Source organism: Schistocerca piceifrons, chromosome 4 (assembly GCF_021461385.2).
Source record: "Schistocerca piceifrons isolate TAMUIC-IGC-003096 chromosome 4, iqSchPice1.1, whole genome shotgun sequence".
Classification (NCBI taxonomy): domain Eukaryota; kingdom Metazoa; phylum Arthropoda; class Insecta; order Orthoptera; family Acrididae; genus Schistocerca; species Schistocerca piceifrons.
Window position 1 is genome coordinate 40,450,761 of NC_060141.1, and position 27,417 is coordinate 40,478,177.

The 27,417-nt window shown below is 42.9% G+C and overlaps 1 protein-coding gene across 2 annotated transcripts in view; it reads left to right on the forward strand.

The window, feature by feature from the left end:
* Positions 1-27,417, forward strand: part of LOC124794642 (mortality factor 4-like protein 1) — a 138,404-nt gene that overhangs the window by 35,053 nt on the left and 75,934 nt on the right. For both annotated transcript variants that reach the window (XM_047258160.1, XM_047258159.1), the window contains 2 exons: positions 521-619; positions 20,987-21,170. In XM_047258160.1, the coding sequence (XP_047114116.1) occupies positions 521-619; positions 20,987-21,170 (283 nt within the window). The remainder of the gene's footprint in view (positions 1-520; positions 620-20,986; positions 21,171-27,417) is intronic.

Genomic DNA, 27,417 nt, shown 5'->3' on the forward strand with positions numbered 1-27,417 from the left:
TGAAAGCTGTGCCTGTCAATTAGACACTTGAACCATGTTGAGACGTACAAATATGGAGGAAATGTGCATACAATAGTGGACTTGTTTTTGGATTCAGATTCCTGTCTGGCCATCCAGTTTGAAGTTTTCTGTAGTTCCCTAATCAGTTCAGGTAAATACTAGTGATTTCCCTAAAAGATGACTTTGTCACAAAAATATACTATGGTTCCTTATATCTCTTTCTGTTGAAGCTAAGATCATCTTTCTTTTGATTCCTAGTGTTGCAAAACTTCCTCAGTCCACCTTCATACCATTAAAATTTCACTCCAACTATAGGTAAGTTTTATTTCTTCAGTTAGAAATCGTATATTGAGATTAAAAATGATAAAGCCTGCTAAATTTATAACAAATCTGTTTTGTGTAAAAACAGTTAATTGGGCAATTAATTACTGCATGTGAACAGCCACTAGTTGTAAAAAGTGTGTTAAAACAAGTGTAGTAAAAATAGCATGGGTATTAATATACAGTGCTTTATTTTCAGTTGGGATGAATGGGTTCCTGAGAGCAGAGTTCTGAAATACAATGATGCAAATGTTCAGAAGCAGAAAGAACTTCAGAAGGCACACAAAGCCAATCCACAGTAAGCACTAAGTTTTTTTCTTATTTCCTTAAAATAGATTATATGCTCTTCCTTTGATTTCATATGGATAGCGTAATTAAAATATATATTCAGCAGACAATGTTTACAGGTCACCAGCTTTAGGCTTGTGAAAATGTGTTTCGTTGAACAAGTTATAAGAAAATTCCTGTGCCACTCTTCAATTCTTCATTAAATAGAATGAAAAGACTCATAATGTGTTCATTTCTGTGTGTGATATTAGCCTATTTTTGGCTTTATATGCATTGTTAACTTGGTAATAAAATTTCAGTTACGATTAGAAATTTAAACATGTACATGCTAGTAATAAAATGTATTTGTGATATGTTCTGCACAGAGAAAATGAGTGCTTTGCTCTGTTGCCAGTGTGGCCTCTGTGTCTATCCCATGCCCCATGGTCCAGCCGTGTTTACCCTGGAAATTGGCAACACTGGGCTAAGCACCACATTGTGACACTATTTCTGCTTCGGACTCTCTATAAAAGAATTTATGTGCTCAGAACACTATTGTCGTCGCTTGTTAATTTAATGCTAGTCATGTTTACTTTATAGCCCAAGTAATGAACGCTGTTGTGTTCAGTCCACAAACAGGTTTGGTGTTGCACTCCACATTCGTCTAGCATGTGCAAGGCCATTCTTCTCTACTTAACTGTTGCAATCAACATCTTTTTGAACTGAGTTATTGTAAAGCCTAAGTCTTCCTCTACAATTTCAAAAGCTTCTTTTCTCTTCTTACGCATACTGTTTATTGTCTGCATTTCACTTCAGTAGAAGGTTGCGCTCCAGACAGTACCTTCAGAAAAGGCTTCCTGAAACTTAAATTTGTATTTGACTAGTAACTAGACCCAGTTTTGCACAGTATCTCTGGTAGGATGACTTGGCTGGCATAGTGGTTGTAAATTATGTACGCAAACCTTCCTCATGAATCAGTCTACCTATTTGTGAAAGCCATATCAAAATCCCTACATTAGTTCCTGAGAGTAGCCTAGACATACAGACGGAAAGACATAGCGGTGGACTTTAACTTATAATATGTATAAATGTTAGCAAAATTCTCTCTGTCAGACATGCTTTTCTTGCTATTGCAGTCTGGCTATTATATTCTCTCCATTTTGGCAGTCATCAGTTTCTTGTTGCCCAAATAACAAAAATAATATGCTACCTTGAGTGTTTCATTAACAGTGGCTAAATAACCACTCCTCACTGTACCTAACTTGACATGAAGAATAACGTTAAGTATTCTACATGCATCCAGTGTGTGTGATATGGACGGATGCTATTGGCTGGTGTGTCAGATGCAGTGCCACTTGCTACTTTGTATCTCCCCACAACTTGTCTTGCGTGCACACCTCTGTGGTTCTGAAGGAAGCCGGTCACCCCACTCCAGGCCTTGTTATTGATTAATATTCAAAATGATTTGAGATACAAAATTCAGACATATTTGGTTTGTAGAGGGGAGAGAAAGAAAAGGCAAGTGAAGATTGAACACCAGGTAAACAGGCTTATGCTGAATTTTGATCTGTTTTAAAATAACAGAAATAATGGTTTTCAAAGATGAGATTGCTACTTTAATTGTATGAAAAATTCACAGCTGCACATGAAAGAAATTTTATGTGAAGCATGAACTACAGTGCCAGTGAAGCCAGTATTGAATTTAAAATTAATCCCCACTTATCCCCCACTGAGCGAGGTGGCTCTGTGGTTAGTACATTGGATTCGCATTTGGGAGGATGACGGTTCAAACCTGTGTCCGGCCATCTAGATTTAGGTTTTCCGTGATTTCCCTAAATCGCTTCAGGCAAATTCCGGGATGGTTCCTTTCACAGGGCACGGCCGATTTTCTTCTCCATCCTTCCCTAACCCAAGCTTGTGCTCTGTCTCTAATGACCTCGTCGATGGGACGTTAAACATTAATCTCCTCCTCGCCTCCTCCCATTCATCCCCTCTCCCCTTGTGGTGAACAACAAAATGCAAAATCAATATATTAAAAACTTAATAGGAAGAAATGGTATGGTGGGCTGGGCTAAATTACATACAGGATGTATATTTCATTATTTTCAAACACAAAAATTATTTCACCCTGAAGACAGATCGTCGTTATTAATATTTTCTGTGCTCTGTTAACTTCATTTAGTCAACTGACAAACGGGCTGAATTTTTTTTCACTCTGCAGCAGAGTGTGCGTTGATGTGGAACTTTCTGGCAGATTAAAACTGTGAGACGAGGTACTGGTGGAATTCGAGCTGTGAGGACGGGGTGTGAGTCATGCTTGGGTAGCTCAGATGGTAGAGCACTTGCCTGCAAAAGGCATAGGTCCTGAGTTAGAGTCTCAGTCTGGCACACAGTTTTAATCTGCCAAGAAGTTTCAACTCTCAAACAGTTATCAGACCCCTATAAACATAACATCAGCTAACATGTAATAGTTTGGAGCTTTAGCACAACAATAAAAAATTAAAGTGTGTAGTTAAATACAGTCACTAAAATCTTTAAAAGCTGTAGGCCATGAAATCATTTCAATAATGCCAGACATGCTCCACCATCTCCATCGTGGCCTCCACATAAATAAATATAAAAAAATTCTGGCCACTGCTAAATACAGTGTACTGCCTTCAGTAACATTCAGTTTCCTTATTCATGTATAACAAAGGCAAAGCAGGTTGACATTTAGATGGCAATCTGAAAATGAACTAGTGTCAATATCATGCCTTAAGACTTAGACCACAAAGAAGTTATCAGCTGAACACCTCTCAACATTATAGCTCACAAACCATAGTTAGTTTCCATATGAATACATCTCCAGGGCCACACGCATGAATTAATAGTGCTGAAAATCATAAGTAACACCGAACAAATGTTCACATTATGAATGTTATGCTACAGAAGTTGATTTTAACCTAAAAAACAAGAGAAAGATACAACAAAATGTAATATAGTAACATATTATATCCAACACTTTATATTTTTATTGTATGTAAAAAAAGAAACATGTATTATTGGCCACTGACGATGCTTCCCAAATAAATTAAGTGAAATGCTTATGGTAACAAATAAACTGCCTTCACTTGGTTGCATAGATGGTACATACCTCCAAAAATTTAAAGCAACGTTGAAGGGAAAGATGGAAAACAGAAAAAATGATGATAACTAATAATTTGTTTGTCTTCACTCATGTATTGTGACAATCTTTTAAGTTTGTGCATCTAATCATTTAAAAAAAAAATGCAAATTTTGCAAAAACTAGATGAAATTTTGCCAAAAACAGATGCTACATTTCTGATCCCTAGTTATTGCTGATTTGTGGGATGCCTTACTGTGGTGAAAGAGCACTTTTTTTGTATGCCAACCTTGGTCTTCTTCCAACCAATGCAAGTTTTAAACAATTCAACAGTGAAGTTTAATAGGGCCCAGTTATGGTTATGCCTTTTTTCAAGTAATCTGTGAGGATTATTCCTTGGGAATCCCAGAAAATAGTGACAATCACTTTACCAGCTGACAAAATGGTGTTTACATTCTTTAGTGCCCTTTCACCAGCCTATGTCATTATTTCGACTGCCATTTTGACTCTGGTGTATATTGATGGATCTAGGTTTCATCAACAATCCCAAATCTACACAAAAAGTCTTGTGGATTGCAATTAACCATTACCAAACACTGTGTGGAAATGTTGTGCAGGATGTGCTTTTGATCAACCACCTCACACAGAGTTTCTTCGTAGTCAGTTCTCTGAACAGGACATTATGTACTCAGTTGAGATTCCTATAGTCCTGTCAGTAGCATGAATTTTTATTCAGCAGTCTTGCATTATCATATCATGGAGTTTGTCAATGGTTTTCTTTGTGGTGATCTCATTTTACAGCGCGAGTGGAATTTGCCTTCAGTGCTTGAATGATCACATTTAAACTCATTAATCCACAAGTAAATGGCTTCAATGATGGTGCAAAGTCCACGTGAAGTTCATTCAATTCTGTTTTGATTTGTGCGGCAGTCCAAACTTTCAAATGAAAATGTTTAATAACAACACAAAACTTGGTTTTCTCTATCTTCAATTGCTATTGACAATTCAGATGGTTGTCAACAATGAACTGTACACGGTACAATGTTGAAATTCTTGGAATAATAGAACACACCAACCATGAAGGCTCAACAATGGAAATTTACCAGACTTATCAAGCCATCCATATCATCAGATCTGTGGCTGTGCTACTTATATGTGCAATATATTGAAAATTTGAATCAGGTATCTGCTAATTTTGTGCAAAATATTGAGATTATCTCAGTTTGAGTTGAGCAAGTTACTGTAACAAATGTCTGTCAGCCTCCAACAGATAAATAGCCACCTCAGGTTCTTCACATTTCCTCATGTCCCAGTATATGCAAGTATTGTCCATGGACGTATGTTTTGTGATACAGGATGCCCAGAAACAGCCCATCATTACATTAAGGATGGTCCTTGGAGGCTTCCGAAGTAGCTGACACTGGCCAGTAATTCTTGGTGTAGGAATTCAAATATATGTAATTAGATCAGTCCCTAGACCAAGATGGAACTGACCGGCTAAATTCTCCAAACAGCGTAATAAAGTGATCAGATGGATTGCCCCATCAAATGAAAATTACTTCAGATTCATTGCAGCAGTTTCATCAACAGAAATGGGGAAAAAAGTGCATACCTAGAGGATTCGAAAGAATATATTCGAGACTGGAGTACTTACTGTGAAGTCCTGTTTAACTGCCAATTATTGCTAAAACAGCTTGATAAAACTCGTAAAGAGTGCTTGGAACAAGGAACAGTGTAACTTCCTGGCAGATTAAAACTGTGTGCCCGACTGAGACTCGAACTCGGGACCATTGCCTTTCGCGGGCAAGTGCTCTACCATCTGAGCTACCGAAGCACGACTCACGTCCGGTCCTCACAGCTTTACTTCTGCCAGTATCTCGTCTCCTATCTTCCAAACTTTACAGAAGCTCTCCTGCGAACCTTGCAGAACTAGCACTCCTGAAAGAAAGGATACTGCGGAGACATGGCTTAGCCACAGCCTCGGGGATGTTTCCAGAATGAGATTTTCACTCTGCAGTGGAGTGTGCGCTGATATGAAATTTCCTGGCAGATTAAAACTGTGTGCCCGACCGAGACTCAAACTTGGGACCTTTGCCTTTAGCGGGCATGTGCTCTACCATCTGAGCTACCGAAGCACGACTCACGCCCGGTCCTCACAGCTTTTCTTCTGCCAGTATCTTGTCTCCTACCTTCCAAACTTTACAGAAGCTCTCCTGCGAACATTGCAGAACTAGCACTCCTGAACTTTACAGTTTGGAAGGTAGGAGACGAGATACTGGCAGAAGTAAAGCTGTGAGGACCGGGCGTGAGTCGTGCTTGAGTAGCTCAGATGGTAGAGCACTTGCCCGCGAAAGGCAAAGGTCCCGAGTTCGAGTCTCGGTCTCGGTCGGGCACACAGTTTTAATCTGCCAGGAAGTTTCATATCAGCGCACACTCCACTGCAGAGTGAAAATCTCATTCAAGGAACAGCGTGTCTGGATTTTAAGAGGTTAACTCCCCAGAGGCTCATGGTTCTTTCTTGAGTTCGTGCATGGCACATGTAGGGCCCCCACCTATTACGGCCCATTCTTCCTTCCCAAGCTGCATTTCCTTCCCCATGCCCCTTCCTCCCTGACCTCGTTTCTTGGCCTCTGCCTCCTCCTCCCGTCCTCTGAGTGTTACTTTCGTAGACATGGCTATCCTCCTGATTTCTTGTATTCCTTCCAGTCTTTGTTCCTTTTCATCCTTCCTTTTTGGCGATTTTGGTCCCTTTTGAGGTTTGACCCCACTTCTAAATTTTCTCCCTGTAGCATGAGCCCTTTTGGGGAAGTCCTCCCTCCCTAGCATCTATAGCATGGATTCCTTTCCACCCCTCCTTCCCTCTTCCTTCCCCATTGTAGCCCCTCCCCCCACCCCCACCCCCACCCCCCACCCCACCCCACCCCACCCCACCCCACCCCACCCCACCCCACTCCTCCTCACCAGCATGTGTAGCCAGTCTGTGTGTGGTGGGGCTGTTACATACACATTGGCTCTTGTGTAGCTATCTGGCTGAGCCCACTGACTACACAGGGATCACACTTCTGATACCTGAACTGTTGTCTCCCCATTTATGCTTAGGAGTGGTTGCTTGTCATTCTGGAGCACTGGAACTCCCAGCAAAGGCTGCCATTCCAGATGGCTCTTGCTGTGGCTGGGGAGAGCCCCTGATAGGGGTGGCTAGTATCAAGGTGGGTGCTTTTTGTACGAAATTATTAAGCCCCAAAAAACTGGCCATTCTACGGCCGTCTCTTCAGTTGGTAATGGATGATTTAATGCTGCTTCCCTTCCCTGGCTATACCCTAGTACAGTGGCGGGCAAACATTGCACGCGGCTCGTGAGCGCACAGCGCTGCACGTGTGCTGCTCGCGTGCAGTCGTTGACTGGGGAAGTGGCAACAGCCGGCAGGTTTCGGCAGTGTAGTACCAGGCTAAGCTGCGGACGTTGATGCGTAGCGACCACTACGTAGTCAACGTTGTATTTCAAGAACCGGAAAATGCAGAGTGAAACAAGGAAACGGAGAAGTGGAGATTTGCTATCTTTTAAAAAGTAATGGGAGAATCATTTTTTCTTTGTGCAAAAATGTGAAAATTCAAAATGTTTAATATGTGGCAGTATTCTCGCTGGTCAGCGGAAGTTTAGTATTGAAGGCCATTATAACAAATTTCACAAGGACGAGTACAATTTATTGTCGGATTCTGAGCGGATGGGGAAATTGACTGAGCTTAAGAAGAGCGATCTGGCGATACTAGATGAATCTGTCGTAGTTGCTGTGGTCACGAGAGATCTGCGACTTCCTTTCGTCATGTCTCTCATGTAACTGATTTAACATTTTATGGATCACCGTTTTCAATTTTTCAGGACGACAACAATAATAGCCCAGCGGTACGAGCTTAATATAGCGAGAGCTGGAAAACCATTTGCTGAATTAGTAAGTGTCGGTTAAGAGCAACCATCAGTGATGAAAATTTAAGTAACTGCTTGCGTTTGTCTGTATGTAGAAATTTTGTTCCACTCCACCTGTGATAATTAAATAAAACGTATCTTAGGTAATAGGTACGCTTTCAAACCACGATATCTTTCAAGCACTACTACTACTAATCTTATCCCTACATTCAATAAAGCAAGCTAGGAAACAAAACGCATTGCAGAGGAAGGAGCGGACAGAAGATATGGTGGGGAGGGGAGAGAAGCAGGTGACCAGCTTGCCCCTGTGTGCACGCAGAACACCTGTTAACTGCACGCGTGCAAGTGCACCGCACACGTGCAGGATTCCTGCCCGCCCCTGCCCTAGTAGGAGGGCCAGGCCTGCTGCCATGTTGTGAAACACTTTCCCCACTACCTTGTCTGCACTAGGACTTATGCAGACACATTCTCCACCACCAAGCTATAATTTTTTGTAGAAAATGCAGAAGACAAGTTTGTCGAAGTGGAGTCTGTCAGTAAGATGTGGTTGGATTTCATCTTGATCAAAATTTCTTCTGTTACCCAGTATGAAGCCCTTAGTGCTTGTGATCATCTTAACGACATCCCAATGAGTATTACTCCTCACCAGTCTTTGAATACAGTCCAGGGAATAATTTTTCATGGGGCTCTCATCCTTCAAATTGACAAGGACCTCTGGGCTGATGTGGAATTTTGTGTGTGTGTGTGTGTGTGTGTGTGTGTGTGTGTGTGTGTGTGCGCGCGCGCGCGCGCGCGCGCGCAGAAAGCCCATAAGGCCAGTCGCACAGATACTGGTCCCATCGTTGTAATGTGAAGCGATACATCCTGCCACCCATGAGGTGTTTTCGGCACATATCTTTCTGCTGTACAGCAGACATTCTGTGCAGTGAATGCGACACCCAGTCCGTGACGGCAGCCCCTATGGACCACCGCCCGTGTTTGTTAATTGTCACGACCGTCACTCTCCACGCTCACCAGATTGCCCAGTTTTTAAGAAGAAAAAGAGATGATGGAAGTCGCTCTGTGTCAGTGACACCTAACTTCGCCTCTGTCAAGTCTTCCTCCCCCCCTCACCCTCACCCCCACCCCCACCTGCCTCCTTACCACAGTCCGAACGCCCACTCCTCTGGGCACCACTGTCTCTCTCTAGTGTTCCCCTTTCTTCGGCGCCCGCTGGTGGTGAGGCTCCCTCCCAGGGCCCCTCCCTCTCCAGATCTTGCAGTAACTCGGTAACTTGCTCTCCCTCTGTGCCGTGCTCTCCTGGATGTATAATAGAGAGGAAGAAGAAGAAATAATGTAAATTCTGGGACAAGGCTTCCCCATCCACTGGTGACCCTGAAGGTGCTACTCCCCCCCCCCCCCCTCCCCTCACTTGCAACCTGTGTCTGACCAATAACTGTCAAAAGTATGATCATATAGGGTATCAAATGAAATTTGTGTCTGGATTGAGCTATTTTTGGTAGGAAGGACGCAGTATGTTCTAACTTCAGATGTGCCTCAGGGAAGTGTCTTGGGACCCTTGCTGTTCATTTTTTATATCAATGATCTTGCAGACAGTATTAATAGTAACTTCAGACTTTTTGCAGACGATGCAGTTATCTGTGATGGAGTACGGCCTGAAAGAAGCTGCATAAATATTCAGTTAGATCTTTGTAAGATTTCAAAGTGGTGCAAAGACTGGCAACTTGTTTAAATGTTAGTTAATGTACACTTCACAAAATGAAAAAAAACTTAAGTGTCCTATGACCATAATATCAATGAGTCACTATTGGAATTGGCAAACTCATACAAATACTTGGGTGTAACACTGTAGGCATATGAAATGGAATGATGATGTAGGCTCAGTTGTGGGTGAAGCAGGTTCAGTTTATTGGTAGAATACTGGGGCAGTGCAATCAGTCAATGAAGGAGAGTGCTTACAAATCACTGAAGTGACACATTCTAGAATGTTGTTCAGGTGCGCAGGACCTGTACCAAATAAGACTAACAGAGGATATTGAACATATACAGAGAAGGGCAGCACAAATGGTCACCAGTTTGTTTGATCTGTGGCAATGTGCCTCAGAGATACTGAAGGAACTGAATTGGAAGAGTCTTGAAGATAAATGCAAACTGTCCCGAGAAAGTTAATTAACGAAGTTTCAAGAAACGGCTTTAAATAATGGCTCTAGGAATACATTACAACCCTCTGTGTATTGCTCAAGTGGGAATCCTGAGGATAAGATTAGAACAATTATTGCACACATAGAGGCATTCAAACAATCATTCTTCCCACACTCCGTATGTGAATGAACAGGAAGAAACCCTAACAAGTGATACAGTGGAATGTTCCCTCTGCCTTGCAGCTCATGGTGGTTTTGCAGAGTGTAGATGTAGATGGATGTCACCCCATCCTCATTGGTGACGCATAGTGGCCTGGCAGTACGATAGTCCCCAGCCCGTTCACCTCCCATTTGGATCTCCATTCTGTTCCGTGTTTATTCAATGGAACTGTAACGGATATTTCTGTCATCTCCTGGAGTTGCAGTCCCTTATTTCCTTTTATTTGGAGCTTGTGTCATTCGCCAGGAATCTCATTTTACTGATGCTCACTCACCGACCCTTCGTGGAGACATTGCTTTCTTTCAAAACCAGGTTGGCCCTTTGAGGGCTTCTGTTGGTGTTTGCATGTTGATCTTTGAGAACATTGTTAGTACATGGATCCCCCTTCATATGACATTGTAAGCAGTTACCATTTGGGTCGATTTGGACTTTGCAGTCATGGTTTTGCAACTTCTATCTCCCTTTTGAAGGGCCACCTACAGCCACTGTGCTAACTGCCCTCCTTCAGCAAATGCGTCCTTGAAGATTTTAATGTCCATCTCCCTTTGTGGGGCAGTGCTTTTTTGTCTAGTCACGGGCTCCTCATTAACCAATTTCTTGCAGAACACGACCTGTGCCTTCTTAGTGGTGGTTCCCCTACTCATTTTAGTGTTGCATTTGGCACTTTCTCTGCCACTGATATTTCACTCACTTCCCACCTGCTTCTTTCTTCCTTCCTTCCACTGATGGCCACACGGTGGCCTCTGCACTAGTGATCATTTGCTGTTGATTCTCTTCCCTCCTCCCAATGGCCAGGTTACAACGCCGGGCTTTCTATTGTACTGACTTGCTGTATATACCTTCCAGATCATGTTTACACTTTCTTTGTCAGGTTGTATTGATGAAGTCATTCATGATCTGTTCTTTCGAAACCGGGTTGGCCCTTTGAGGGCTTCTGTTGGTGTTTGCATGTTGATCTGTGTGAACATGGATCCCTCTTCATACGACATTGTTAGCAGTTCCCATTTGGGTCGATTTGGACTTTGCCGTCATGGTTTTGCAACTTCTATCTCCCTCTTGACAGGCCACCTGCTGCCAGCATTGCAGTTCCCTGCTCATCACACGATGAGCCAACAATTGCATTCCTTCCTTTCTGTGGTAGTATGTCCAGCAATATAGGTAGAGTCCTGGGAAGACAAGATATGATGTCCATTTTCTGATCTCCTGAGAAGATAAGGCAGATCCCAGACCCTATAAGGACAGTCTCGGCCTCAGGATTCCTGGAATTTACAGCAACCCATGTGAGTGTGGAAGTAATTAGATCAGTCAGTCCATCCACACCATTTCTGACTGCTGTGCAGATCATCAACGCCATATTAAAAATTGGTGAACTGGAGAAATCTGCAGTTGTTGAGCCCAGCGTCATAAACAAACATAAAATAATGTTTGACAAAACAAAAGTTTTTTTTCCAGTCTCCCATATATTAAAGAGGCTGTAGAAATAAGCATGTGTGAGAAAATCTTCAACTATGAAGGTGGATATAATCTTAGCAGTACATGGAAGCTAGATCTCAATAAAGAGGAGAACAACAGGTATTTGTTGCAATGGTTGTGCTACGGTGGGAGTGATGGCACAACCATTGCTGACATTGACACCATCTGCGACAGCATGATGTAAATATTGACCAATCAGAAGCTGTCTTTGGGCTATATAAGTTCCTCCTAATGCTGATAATGATGGAAATCATTGAAAGCTCGAGGTTTTAGACTGAACTTGGGTGGCAAGAAGTCCGAAAAGGTTTTATACAACATGCCATCATGAAACACTTCGACCTCAAGACTAGCTGTTGCTACTATATGATGAAACATGAAGTGATCTATGTTACATTCACAGTGTATGTACAGAAGCCAGGCGTGTTGCTAGCTACATCAATTAGATGAGCAATTATTGGGGAAATGCCATTTTTTGCCTCTTACAAATGTGCAATAAAGGGATGTGTTTTGATCAGCGCGGTCAAATACCTCCCATATGGCTGTTGTAGGCTTGAAAAACTTTCGGTTGAAGCTCTGGCATCCTCTGTTTCTTTTCCCTGCTAAAATATACAACTTATCTGAGAGGAAAAACTTAATCTTTGTTTGTGTCAACGGTAACAGTGTTATTATTGTTCCATCAGACAATTGAAATATCTGAAACAGTGGAAAAAACAGCTGGAGTGTGATACATATATACCAATACTTCATTGCAAAGTAAGTAGCGGTATATTTAACTGATTAATTATTTGAGGGTGATTTGTATGCACCTCTCTTTCGCTTTTTGAATTTTTCAGTATGCTGCTCTTAGGAATTCAGTTTTGACAAATGGTACCTGATGCATCAGTACCTCTTTTCTTCAGATTTTATAAAAGTCCAGTGCTGGCAAACATATTTTCAAAGAAGAGTCAATACAGTACATGACAGAGCAATTTCTCGACATTTGTCATTATGACTCTGTATCCTAAGCCTTTCTCAATATATTTTTCACTGATAGTTATTGCTCCTTAGCAAGATCCCAGACATAAAAATATGCAACTATCGCTGATTCCTCTAAATCAGAATTTGCACCCACATTAAATTGTCTTTCCTGTGATAAACTGTTTGCATCCATGCCTTCCAAAATAGGCAGCCATGGACTCACCCACAGAATGATGATGTTGGTGTAGTACAAAATTTTTGAAATAGCCGTTGAGCAAATGAGCTACAAGCACATTGTGAATTACTGTTTTCTGTTCAGCAGTGCATTTTCCTCCTCGGGACTCAAAACAAGAATTCCTGTAAACATATGCATTTAATTTTTGCTGCAGTCACATAAACTGTTTCTTTTGGAGGCATACTCATAAATGTATATAACCATCGTCGTAACTATTTCATCATAAAAAACTATTATATTCTCATCATAAAAAAAATTTGATGAAATACTCTAAAGTACTTTTTTCTGGTTTTGCTGGGACTGTACGCATGAAAGGCCACTCAGTATGAAATGATGCTGAATCATTCTTTGTTTGTTCATACTGGACTTCATTTTTTCCTAATTCTACTATGAGGAAGTGGTGGAGTTGCAGAATGACACCTGATTTTTGTTTGACAACTGAGATGGTCCATCAGTACTTACAGTATTTCACACAGATCATGCAGTGTAATTTGTTTCCTGTAAACAAATTTATGTCTTATTGCCCTAACATCCTTCAGGAAGGATGACAAGAAGAATATCACTCCTATTTCCACCATGCACATGCATATCTCAAAAGTAGTCATTGATAACAAAGATCCAACCTTCCTACCATTAAATATGCAATTAACCTGAACTAATTATTACAATCATAGAAAGTAAACTTACTCATGCAAAATCATGTCTGACAACTCATCCATTAGAATGAAATTTTCACTCTGCAGCGGAGTGTGCGCTGATATGAAACTTCCTGGCAGATTAAAACTGTGTGTCGGACCGAGACTCGAACCCAGGACCTTTGCCTTTCGCGGGCAAGTGCTCTACCGACTGAGCTACTCAAGCACGACTCACGCCCCATCCTCACAGCTTTAATTCCGCCAGTACCTCATCCCCTACCTTTCAAACTTCAAAGAAGCTCTCCTCCTGAGGAGAGCTTCTGTGAAGTTTGGAAGGTAGGGGACGAGGTACTGGCGGAATTAAAGCTGCGAGGATGGGGCGTGAGTCGTGCTTGGGTAGCTCAGTTGGTAGAACACTTGCCCTCTGGAGAGCTTCTGTGAAGTTGGGAAGGTAGGGGACGAGGTACTGGTGAAATTAAAGCTGTGAGGACAGGTCGTGAGTCGTGCTTGGGCAGCTCAGTGGGTAGAGCACTTTCCCGCGAAAGGCAAAGGTCCAGATTCCGAGTCGCGATCCGGCACACAGTTTTAATCTACCAGGAAGTTTCAACTCATCCATTGCACCTATTCAATGAACTTCACACTATTCAACCACAATCTATAATAATGAAACAACAACAAAATTATGCAGATCGCACCAATATACGTTTAAATTCTATTTCATTGTTGAAACAAATTGGTGAGAAGGTTAATTGTGTAGAAATAAAACTTTTGTTTTAAGAGTGTGTTTAATCCTTCTAGAAGGATATCAGGTTCAACTGGGTTCATAATAGTCTTCCTCAAGGCTCAGTTTTGACACCCGTTCTGTTCAGCTTATATACATTTTAACTCCCTGAAACAAGAGTAAAGTTCATTTATGCGGGTAGCTTTGGCCACTCAGCTGAGAAATCTTCAAGCAGGTGAAGAGATACTCTCTGCAGATCTAAGTACAGTGCTTGAATACTTGAAAAAGTGGAGATTAACACCAAATCTAATGAAGACTGGAGTTAGCTGATTTCATCTTAACAATAGCACACCCAATACAAAGCTACATATCATCTTTAATGGTCAAATCCTCTACCACCAAGACTTCCCAATGTATCTAGAAGTAACTCTTTGATAGAACCTTCTTGCACAGGAAATGCATAGAAAAGACTGCAGCAAAGCTGAGATCACCCAGTAACATGAAGCAGTAGCTGAGTGGTACCTCATGGGGTGCAAGAGCTACTACACTATGACATTCTTCCTTACGACTCGTCTACTCTGCTGCTGAATACTGTGCTTTCATGTGGCTTAATAGTTCACATGTGAGAAAAACTGATGTTGACCCAAATTCTGTAGTAAAAACAATAAAAGATTGCACCAGACCTACTCTCTACACTGGTTACCACTTGTAAGCCGCATTGTGCCATCAGATCATTGAAGACAGAATGCCCTTCTCAAGGAATATGAGAAAAATTAATTAAAATTCCTCACCTCCCAATCCACTCTGATGAGCCTGCACCTTGAATAGGCCAGTTAAAATGAAGGCATTCACCTATCTTATTGGCAGGATCGCTACAAGCAGTGGTTTTCGACATGAACAGGAAGTGGTCAGAAACATGGAACAGTATTGCCCATGAGGAATGTCAGACTCTCATAAGACCTGGCACAAGACCCACTATCATGGAATTACCATGACATCTTGGACAACAATTAGTAAGATTTGTAAAGGCCATGGCATCTGTGCAGAAAGCCACTACTGACAGGGAAAGACTCCAGCTTCTCAATGTGACTGTGGTAATGAACATCAGACCATTGGACACTTTGTAACAAGCTGTACCAGACAAGCTTACCCTGGATATCCAGAAGAGTTCTGTGAGGCGATAGAGGCAGCCCTTGAATGGATTGAAAATTAGTTTAAATTTAGTTGTTTAACTTTATTTACTTTGTAAAATTATACAGTTCATGTATGTTAGTTGCAGCTCAGTTCCTATTACCATACTCTAAAACAATAAGTAAACAAATGTCCAGGAATGGAACATAAAGCTTCGACTAATAGGTAGCAAAGTACATCAGTTCTCTGCTGCCTCAATACCAGAAGTACGTTTATGTCAAACTTTTAACGACAGCTGTTGAAACTCATTATTTGGAATCGAGCTCAATACACTGGTCTCTGTTAAAGAGAGCGTAGTAATTAGTAGCTGCAGAACACACAACATGCCCCATATTCCCCAAGTCACCAGTCACAATACCAACCTCCACAATGTATGGCACTGGTTCTGGATGCCCTGAATCATCTAGTCAATATTGTATGACCAAAATGTTCTTCTCTACACAGTCCTATCATCATCATCATCATCATCATCATCATCTCGAGTACAGACATTGGTTACTGCTACACGAAGTTTCATTTGCCGACCTCAAAACTAAGTTGCATAATGGTCTTCAACAAAACGTGTACTTTTGGCAAACCTTTGTTCACTGTCCATAATCTACTGCCTGAGCCCCGCTAGACGCACACACGCTATGTCCAACTGCGCATGCCACTCAGATATGTGATCAACACGTATGTCAGTTCATGGTAGATGGTGTGGTATGCCATCCATTCTGGCTGTAGAACCAGCAACAGATTAGAAATGTGAAATGTGAGGGCAGCTGGCACAAGATAGACTAGAGCTCACTGTACTATCTCTTCAATCACAACAATAACTTATGATTCTAGAAGCTATAATACACTGAAGCATCAAAGAAACTGGTATAGGCATGTGTATTCAAATACTGATTGATGTAAACAGGCAGAATACCATGCTGCGATTGGCAATGCCTATATAAGACAAGTGTCTGGCGCAGTTGTTGGATCGGTTATTGCTGCTACAATGGCAGGTTATCAAGATTTAAGTGAGTTTGAACGTGGTGTTCCAGTCGGTGCATGAGCGATGGGACACAGCATCTCTGAGGGAGCAATGAAGTGGGGATTTTCCCGTATGACCATGTCACGAGTCTACTGTGAACATCAGGAATCCAGTAAAACATCAAATCTCCAACATCACTGCGACTGGAAAAAGATTATGCAAGAATGCGACCAACAATGACTGAGGAGAATCGTTCAGCGTGACAGAAGTGCAACTCTTCCGCAAGTTGCTGCAGATTTCAATGCTAGGCATCAACAAGCGTGTAAACCATTCAACAAAACATCATCGATATGGGCTTTCGGACCCAAAGGCCCACTTGTGTACCCTTGATGGCTGCATGATGCAAAGCTTTATGCCTCGCCTGGGCTCACCAACACCAACATTGGACTGTTGATGACTGGAAACATGTTGCCTATTCGGATGAGACTTGTTTCAAATTGTATCGAGCAAATGGACATGTACAGGTATGGAGACAACCTCAGGAATCCATGCATCGTGCATGTCAGCAGGGGACTGTCAAAGCTTGTGGAGACTCTGTGATGGTGTGGGGCATGTGCAGTTAGTGATATGGGACCCCTGATACATCTAGATACAATACTGACAGGTGACACGTATGTAAGCATCCTGTCTGATCATCTGCATCCATTCATGTCCATTGGGCATTACGACCGACATGGGCAATTCCAGCGGGACAATGCGACACCTCACACATCCAGTGCGGCTCCAGGAACACTCTTCTGAGTTTAAACACTCCCACTAGCCACCAAACTCTCCAGACATGAACATTATTGAGCATATATGGGATGCCTTGCAACGTGCTGTTCAGAAGAGATCTCCCCTCGTACTCTTACGGATTTATGGACAGCCCTGCAGGATTCCATTCCCTCCAGCACTACTTCAGACATTAGTCGAGTCGACACGACGGCGCCAAGTCATGTTGTGGCACTTCTGCATGCTCGCGCGGCCTCTACACGATATTAGGCAGGTGCACCAGTTTATTTGGCTCTTCATTGTATGTAGTAGTAAAGCTGTCATCATTGTGAATGTTGGTTTGAACGCTGCAGTACTTTACTACACTTTATTGTGTCATAGGTGGTATGTCGTTGCCTTCCTGCGACCTTCAAACTGACTTATCCAGCTGGTTGTAGGGCGCTGTGGCTGTACAGTTTAACATGGACTCTGAAACATTGTGCAACTCATAGTTTTCACAGCAGCAGACATTGCCAGAGATGAAAACCATTAACATACTTGGACAATTTTTTTCTTATTTTCATCTACGTGTATCTACTTCTTATTTAGCTTTCTGCCTCAAGCTTTGCAGTAGTAAAGTCATCTTGTATTGCTGGCAGTGGCAGATACATATGGGGGGCGTGCGGGGCATGCGCTCCCCCCTTGCAGGGCCACCCGCATTGCCACCTTCACCGCCCCCGCTAGTTTGCCCGCACACTATTCATTTGTTTGTTTCATCAGGCGACTCGACTGAATTGAGTTGTCGAGTAGTTGTACTTTCCTATGTAGTAGGTGTGTCCACGTCATTGTATTTTATACATTTCTGTGTGGCACATAGATAGCTAACACATCCCTGCAAGAGAAGTCGCGGCCATTCTAGTGATCTCGATACGTTAGTCTGTCTGACATTTTTTTTTTTTTACGGTAAAAGTAAAGTCAGCTCAAGATATCTGTAGTGCCCCCTCCTTGAGGTTTTTCTGTATGTGCCACTGATTTCTGGTACCAGTGCCATTCACATAGTGGAATGTGGCTTTTGTGAACTTTTATCAGCATGTCTTTGCACAATAAAGTTTCACATCCATTCCATTGCTCTGTTAAAGAATGAGCTGTCCAGAAGTAATAAAGCTAAGCCATGAGCTGTCCAGAAATAATAAACCTTGCTCAGTTTAATTTAATGTTACTTTGTGGTGCAACCTGCAGGTGGAGAAAGGCTTGATGAAACTTTGCAGTAACAGACCATTTTCTTATCATACTCTCTCATTAACAATCAACATAATTTCCCGATGGAAAAAGTCAGAGCCTCAAATATTTATCTGTTGTTATGTTCTTTGACTAGTTTCTTTCCTATACTATATTTTCTACCGGTTTCAGTGGAAAATGTTATCCAGAGTTGAGAGGAGCCTCCAGATGGAAAATATCCTCTGAAACTCCCTGTAACATCAAAGCCTGGAAGAATGATATGGAGAAACATATCCCCAAAAGAATGGTACACTGAAAATGTTTAAGTAAAATTTATCACAGAACTGCTCATTCTATAACTACGTAGGAAATCATCATCATAATTGACTGCCCACAAGGACCCAAAACATTTTTTTGTTTTTTACCAATTAGTTTTTGTATAGTAGGAGGGTTGGAATGTTTTGTATTTTTACTCTCAAGTCTGACTTGCCAACTGCTTGAGGGATAAGCAGTGGCTCTGGTTTGAAAGATGAAAATAAGTTGCCGGAAGAGGACTGTGCGAACTGCATGCTTCTCCAAATAATATTCAATGAAGCTGTAGACAGAGATAACACACCTTTTGGCTGCTAGTATGTGCTGTCCTAAGCCAGATCACACAGTTACTATATCTAAATTGGTTACTATGTTTCACGCTGCCAGCACAGTGTGCTTTGAATAAATGTTCAACAACAGTGGTAATAAAGTTAGGACCAGTTTACGGTTTTGATCCAAAGTACATTTATAGGTAGGTCTAGGCAAATGGTGAAGAAATTTGTGATGTTTCCACTTGGAGTCTCCTATTGTAAAGCTTCTGCTGTATGCTTTTTGTGTAATTGTTTGTTTCTGTGTAGAAAGTAAAACCCATGGCCAACAAAGTTCAGAAAATTTATTGATTATGAGAAAATTCCAAAGAAACTTAAATATTTAATTATTTTTGAACAAAACAAAAATTATATTTATTCACAAGAAACGTCATAGCAGAAGCATGAACTTAAGCAAGAATAAGCAAAGTAGTTACAGACAGAGCAGTCATTTCAGTGAGTGACATAAAATTTGAGTACTGTGGTAGAGATTTTGGTTCTGGAATAACTTTTAACAAACAATATTCAGACTGATGACCACAGATGTTAAGTCCCATAGTGCTCAGAGCCAAACAATATTCATTAGCAACTGTAAATATTATGGATATGCAGTTATAAAGTTGTGATAGCATGTGGATACCTTCAGGTGTGGCAGTAGCATAGCCATTGTTATTTTTAAATATAGAAAGTGACTTTAAATGTGATTGCAAACAAAATCATTGCTGTAGCTGATTTTTAGAAAAATATGTAAACGTTGTTGTTAATTCAGGATTTCACAAAGCAGTAAGAGGCTGAAATGAAAGCTTCTTGTGTAAAACTATTGTAAATTTTATAAGTGATTTGTGAATGTTATTTTCTCACACGATAATGACTGAAAAATAAAAGTAGACTGATAACAGTTGTGTAGTAAGAGATTGGCCTATTATAAGATGCACATAAATTAAGCCATCTATTAGGTGTACAACTTTGCTTCTGCCGTTTTGCAATAGACGGAAGTAGCAGCAAGTGGGGTTCAGGTGGTTGGTCGTAGGTGTAATACAATAAGCTTAGGCATCTGTAAACATAATGGCATAAAAATATTAGTCGATTTGTGATTGTATCATATGGTTATTCTCGATTAAGTACGTCTGCTTATGTATCCATTTCTTGCCATTTGCGAGAAGTTTTAATTTTCTGCTTTGACATGAAGAAAACTGCAGCTGTGGCTCTTAAAATGCTGGGTGAGACCAATGGTGAGGAAACTATTAGTGGAAGAACATGCAGAGAATGTTTTCAACACCTTAAGAATGGTGATTTTGATGTCGAAGACCGGCATGGCGGGGGAAGACAGAACGTTTTCGTAGCTACTGAAACAGACGAAGACAGTCACAGGACATCATTATTGAAAGCAATTGATGTTTTTGAGCCCAGAACTGAAACACAAATGTCCACAATACAGCAATAGACACGTAAAGGTAATTTTGCAGCAGGTCAGTGCTCAACCCCATGTCGCAAAACCCGTCAAACTATATGTGAAAACGTTGAAATGAGACGTCCTATCCCTCTCGCTGTATTCTCCATACTTTGCTCTCTCTGACTATCACTTTTTTTTATCAGTGGCATACGGTCTGACTGACCAGCACTTCCAATCATATGAACAAGTGCAAAATTGAATTAATTCATGGATCCCCACAAAAGACGCCCAGGTCTTCCGCCACGGGATTCATATGCTATCCGAAAGATGGGAGAATGTAGTGGCCAGCGATGAGCAATACTTATGAATCATAATTTTTTTGTAAGTTTTTAACAATAAAGCCCCGAACTTCGAGAAAAAACGGTTTTTGTGAGAACGTGACCATCTTCATTCTAGCAGTTCTCATTTAGTGCTAGTTTTCGTGTTTCTTGAGGAAAGATTCTTTAAAAACTTCCGTAGTATTTTTGTTGGGCTGTACTTGGTTGTGAAACGCAGAGTAAATACTGCTTGTCTGAGGGCTATATTACAGTATGTTCTTTACACTATGAAGAGACTGTTTCAAATCAACATTACTTTACTGTATAAACATGTGGAATAATTTGAAAGTTGAGACAGGGAGTTTATTCTTGGTACGTTTCGGGGTGCACGTCCATAAAATACTGTGCAATTTCAATGTGGTTATTAACCTATTACATGTGATCTGTTTATTTTGTAGTTGTTAATGTTAGATTATTTTCCTCTTCACTCATTCATTTTGAAGCTGAAAATTAGTTTACTCAGCTTGTTGCTTGTTTTATAGGAGAAAGAAACCAGCAAAACGGAAATCCGATGGTACCCTTTTTGTGGGCAAGGATGGAGAGGGTCAGAGTCGCCCCTCAACCCCCTTAGGTCCTAGTGCCGCATCAACACCTTCCTCATCTCAAGACTCATCATCAGATGTGCCTCGTCGCAAGAGGGGCCGAGTTGACCCTACTGTTGAAACGGTTTGTTTTTCCATTTTTTTTAAAGGGAAATACTCTTATTTGTTGTAAACAAAGTACACCTCTCAGTATTAACTCAAAACTTAGGCGGTATCTATTAAGAAGGACATGATCTTTAAAAGTAAGCTCAAACATCTACTTGATTTAAATTCTCTTTTTGTCCTAGTCAGTTATTGATATATTATTGCTGCTGTTTTGTGATGATGCACATTTTTTTAATCTGTTTTAGATTCCATACATCATTGCTCATAGAGTACAGAAATATTTTAGTACTACATTGTGAAGAGAAATGTGTACATTCAAAGATTAGTTGACAGTGTGTTCTGGCAAATAAGTTTTTTCCCTTTTTTCTCACTAAAATTACAGACTATATTGACTCCTTTTTTCTGTTAACTTCGCACACTGCTTTAGTTATTTTCTGTTGTTTCAGTATTACATTGCCTAAAACAAGTGTTAAAGAAAAATGAGTTAAAAGTTATATTCATGGTGCTCAGAAACAACTTGAAATGCTTGTTTGAGTGTTGCATGGTAGGTTCTACTGAGCAGTAATTGTTAAGTGCCCCCTTTGGGTCCGGGGTAAGAATAGGCCCGAGGTATTCCTGCCTGTCGTACGAGGCGACTAAAAGGAGTTTCAACCGTTTCGGCCTTCCATGTGTTGGTCCCCCTTGGGGTTTGACCTCCATTTTTCAAAATTCTACAGAAGTACGAGCCTTTTGGGGAAGGACACTTACGTGGTGTACCACTGGTCCTAAGTGCATTAAGACCTTGGCACTCAGTATTGTACCGGCGTTGTAACCATACCCACTATTCCTCAAATTGGGCCTAAACGCCTGATGGGTTGTCCAAGTTACGCCCATAGTGCATCTCCATCTGCCCCAGCGATCATGATGGACTTTCCATGGCACCAGAAATCCAGCACGGTAGCCAGCCCGTTGTGGTGGGGTCGTCATGTACCCTCTAGGTTGTAGCCCCCTGACAACACAGGGATCGTACTGCCGATACCTGAGCTGCACCCTCCCCACGTCGGCCAAGGAGTAGATGCCCGTCTCTTTGGGGCATCAGGACTCCCGGCAATGGTCATCCTGCCAGGTGGCCCTTGCTGCGGCTGGGTGGCGCACGTGGAGAGAGCCCCTGGTCGGAGTGGGTGGTATCGGGGCGGACGTTTCGCAGATGAAACGTCAACACGTATCAGGTCGCTCTGCGGCCGAGTCTTTCAAAAGAAAAGGTACCGTTTCTAGTCCTGGTTCTCCTGCCCTTTCCCCATTGGCCACTCCATGGGAGGAGGGACAGGCCCGCCGGCTTGGGGCGAAGTACTTCCCCCGCTATTTGGTCTGTTCTCGAACTGATGGGGGAACATTCGCCACCTCCAACCCATGTTCTTTGTTCAGCACATTGAGGACATCTTCGGGGAAATCGAGGCTCTCAGCAAGATGCGTTCAGGGTCCGTACTTATCAAGACCACCTCCGCCACACAGTCGGCGGCGCTCCAGGCGTGCGACCGCCTAGGGGACATCCCAGTATCCATTGTCCCACATCTGGCACTAAATAGGACGCAGGGGGTTATTTTTCATCGTGACCTCCTGCTACAATCTGATGAGGAGCTCAGGGCCAACCTGGAGCGCCGAGGCGTGCATTTCGTCCGGCAAGTCCAGCGCGGCCCCAAAGACCGTCGCATCGACACCGGGGCCTTCATCCTCGTCTTCGAGGGGGACGTTCTCCTGGAGAAGGTAAAGGTGTTGTGCTACCGGTGTGACGTGCGACCGTACGTCCCGCCTCCTATGCGCTGTTTTAGGTGTTTGCGCTTTGGGCACATGTCATCACGGTGTGAGGCTGAGCCCCTTTGTGGCGATTGTGGACGTCCTCTTCGTGAGGAACATACATGCACCCCACCACCTCGGTGCATTAATTGTCCTGGCGTCCACTCGCCTAGATCCTCAGACTGCCCCACCTATCAGAAGGAGAAGAAGATACAAGAAATCAGAACTTTGGATCGGCTCTCTTATTCTGAGGCCAGGAAGAAGTATGACCGCCTTCATCCCGTGCCATTGACCACTTCGTTTGCCTCAGTTGTGTCCACTCCTTCTGCGGTATCCTCACCCCTATCCTGTCCCCACTCCGCCTCCTCCGCCCATCAGGGGGCTCTGCCCCCGCCTCCCAAATCCCTCCCTCCCAAATCCTCCTCCCCCGTGGCCCCCACCCCCTCTGCCCCAGTGGCCACCCTTCCTCCTCCTCCTCCCCCCCCCCCATGCCACCTGAGAAGCGATCCTCTTCTCAGGCGTCCATCGGGGAAACATTCCGGACCCCAGCTTCCGAGGTCCAGCGTTCCAAAACGGACCCCGCGCGTGAGGACCTTCTTCGGGTCCAGCCCACCATCCCTGTGCCTCCTCGGCCTTCCAAGAAGGCCTCCAAGAAGAAGTCTCTATCCCCCTCTCCAGCCCGGCGCGTTTCGTCTGACGCATCATCCGTGAGTCGCTGCTCCCGGCCATCCTCAGTTTCGCCGGGACGCTCTGCTGCCAGGCGCTCCGCCGGCCTTTCGTCAGCAAATGATGCGGCCCCTTCTACACAACCAGGGACAGTGGCCGCAGCTGGCGACGAGTCGATGGAACCGGATCCGCCTCCCGTCGGTTGTAGCGTTGTTCCCTCGCAACCTGGCCCTCCGCGGCCATCGAGGTGACCAGCTCTTCCCCCGTCTCATTCCCCCAACTTTTTGACTAGCGATGGCGTTGTTTCATTGGAACATAAGAGGTATTCGATCTAATCGGGAGGAATTACAACTGCTCCTCCGCCTGCACTGTCCGCTCGTCCTTGGTCTCCAGGAAACCAAGTTGCGCCCGACTGACCGTATTGCCTTTACCCATTATACCTCGGAGCGGTATGACCTCACCCCTGTGGACGGTATCCCAGCTCATGGTGGGGTCATGTTGCTCGTTCGGGACGATGTCTATTACCGTCCCATCCCATTGACCACCCCACTCCAAGCAATAGCTGTCCGCATTACTCTTTCTGCTTTTACTTTTTCAGTTTGTACCATCTACACTCCGCCGTCATCTGCTGTTAGTCGGGCTGACATGATGCATCTGATCGTTCAGCTTCCCCCGCCGTTCTTATTGTTTGGCGACTTCAATGCCCATCATCCCCTTTGGGGCTCTCCTGCATCCTGTCAAAGAGGCTCACTCTTGGCAGATGTCTTCAACCATCTCAATCTTGTCTGCCTCAATACCGGCGCCCCGACTTTCCTCTCGGACTCTACTCATACCTACTCCCACTTGGACCTCTCGATCTGTTCTACCACTCTTGCCCGTCGGTTCGAGTGGTATGTCCTTTCTGACACCTATTCGAGCGACCACTTCCCCTGTGTCGTTCATCTCCTGCACCACACCCCATCCCCACGTCCTTCGAGCTGGAACATACTGAAAGCTGACTGGAGACTTTACTCCTCCTTGGCGACCTTTCCGGACCACGATTTTCCCAGTTGTGACAGTCAGGTCGAATACCTCACGGCTGTTATCATCAATGCTACCGAACGTTCCATTCCTCGTACTACTTCTTCTTCACGTCGCGTTTCCGTCCCCTGGTGGAACAAGGCTTGTAGGGACGCTATCCGTGCTCGACGACGTGCTTTACGCACCTTTCGCCGCCATCCTACATTGGCAAATTGTATTGAATACAAACGACTCCAAGCGCAATGCCGTAGAATCATCAAAGACAGCAAAAAAGCTTGTTGGGCCTCTTTCACCAGCACCTTTAGTTTTACTCCCTCTTCCGTCATTTGTGGTAGCCTGCGCCAGTTTGTTGTTGTTGTGGTCTTCAGTCCTGAGACTGGTTTGATGCAGCTCTCCATGCTACTCTATCCTGTGCAAGCTTTTTCATCTCCCAGTACCTACTGCAACCTACATCCTTCTGAATCTGCTTAGTGTATTCATCTCTTGGTCTCCCTCTACGATTTTTACCCTCCACGCTGTCCTCCAATACTAAATTGGTGATCCCTTGATGCCTCAGAACATGTCCTACCAACCGATCCCTTCTTCTGGTCAAGTTGTGCCACAAACTTCTCTTCTCCCCAATCCTATTCAATACTTCCTCATTAGTTATGTGATCTACCCATCTAATCTTCAGCATTCTTCTGTAGCACCACATTTCGAAAGCTTCTATTCTCTTCTTGTCAAACTATTTATCGTCCATGTTTCACTTCCATACATGGCTACACTCCATACGAATACTTTCAGAAATGACTTCCTGACACTTAAATCAATACTAGATGTTAACAAATTTCTCTTCTTCAGAAACGCTTTCCTTGCCATTGCCAGCCTACATTTTATATCCTCTGTACTTCGACCATCATCAGTTATTTTGCTCCCCAAATAGCAAAACTCCTTTACTACTTTAAGTGCCTCATTTCCTAATCTAATTCCCTCAGCATCACCCGACTTAATTCGACTACATTCCATTATCCTCGTTTTGCTTTTGTTGATGTTCATCTTATATCCTCCTTTCAAGACACTGTCCATTCCATTCAACTGCTCTTCCAAGTCCTTTGCTGTCTCTGACAGAATTACAATGTCATCGGCGAACCTCAAAGTTTTTATTTCTTCTCCATGAATTTTAATACCTACTCCGAATTTTTCTTTTGTTTCCTTTACTGCTTGCTCAATATACAGATTGAACAACATCGGGGAGAGGCTACAACCCTGTCTTACTCCCTTCCCAACCACTGCTTCCCTTTCATGTCCCTCGACTCTTATAACTGCCATCTGTTTTCTGTACAAATTGTAAATAGCCTTTCGCTCCCTGTATTTTACCCCTGCCACCTTTAGAATTTGAAAGAGAGTATTCCAGTCAACATTGTCAAAAGCTTTCTCTAAGTCTACAAATGCTACAAACGTAGGTTTGCCTTTCCTTAATCTTTCTGCTAATATAAGTCGTAAGGTCAGTATTGCCTCACGTGTTCCAGTGTTTCTACGGAATCCAAACTGATCTTCCCCGAGGTTGGCATCTACTAGTTTTTCCATTCGTCTGTAAAGAATTCGTGTTAGTATTTTGCAGCTGTGACTTATTAAGCTGATAGTTCGGTAATTTTCACATCTGTCAACACCTGCTTTCTTTGGGATTGGAATTATTATATTCTTCTTGAAGTCTGAGGGTATTTCGCCTGTTTCATACATCTTGCTCACCAGATGGTAGAGTTTTGTCAGGACTGGCTCTCCCACGACCGTCAGTAGTTCCAATGGAATATTGTCTACTCCGGGGGCCTTGTTTCGACTCAGGTCTTTCAGTGCTCTGTCAAACTCTTCATGCAGTAGCATATCTCCCATTTCATCTTCATCTTCATCTACATCCTCTTCCATTTCCATAATATTGTCCTCAAGTACATCGCCCTTGTATAGACCCTCTATATACTCCTTCCACCTTTCTGCTTTCCCTTCTTTGCATAGAACTGGGTTTCCATCTGAGCTCTTGATATTCATACAAGTCGTTCTCTTATCTCCAAAGGTCTCTTTAATTTTCCTGTAGGCGGTATCTATCTTACCCCTAGTGAGATAGGCCTCTACATCCTTACATTTGTCCTCTAGCCATCCCCGCTTAGCCATTTTGCACTTCCTGTCGATCTCATTTTTGAGACGTTTGTATTCCTTTTTGCCTGTTTCACTTCCTGCATTTTTATATTTTCTCCTTTCATCAATTAAATTCAATATTTCTTCTGTTACCCAAGGATTTCTACTAGCCCTCGTCTTTTTACCTACTTGATCCTCTGCTGCCTTCACTACTTCATCCCTCAAAGCTACCCATTCTTCTTCTACTGTATTTATTTCCCCCATTCCTGTCAATTGCTCCCTTATGCTCTCCCTGAATCTCTGTACAACCTCTGGTTCTTTTAGTTTTCCAGGCCCCATCTCCTTAAATTCCCACCTTTTTGCAGTTTCTTCAGTTTTAATCTACAGGTCATAACCAATAGATTGTGGTCAGAGTCCACATCTGCCCCTGGAAATGTCTTACAATTTAAAACCTGGTTCCTAAATCTCTGTCTTACCATTATATAATCTATCTGATACCTTTTAGTATCTCCAGGGTTTTTCCATGTATACAACCTTCTTTCATGATTCTTAAACCAAGTGTTAGTTATGATTATGTTGTGCTCTGTGCAAAATTCTACAAGGCGGCTTCCTCTTTCATTTCTGTCCCCCAATCCATATTCATTTACTATGTTTCCTTCTCTCCCTTTTCCTACACTCGAATTCCAGTCACCCATGAC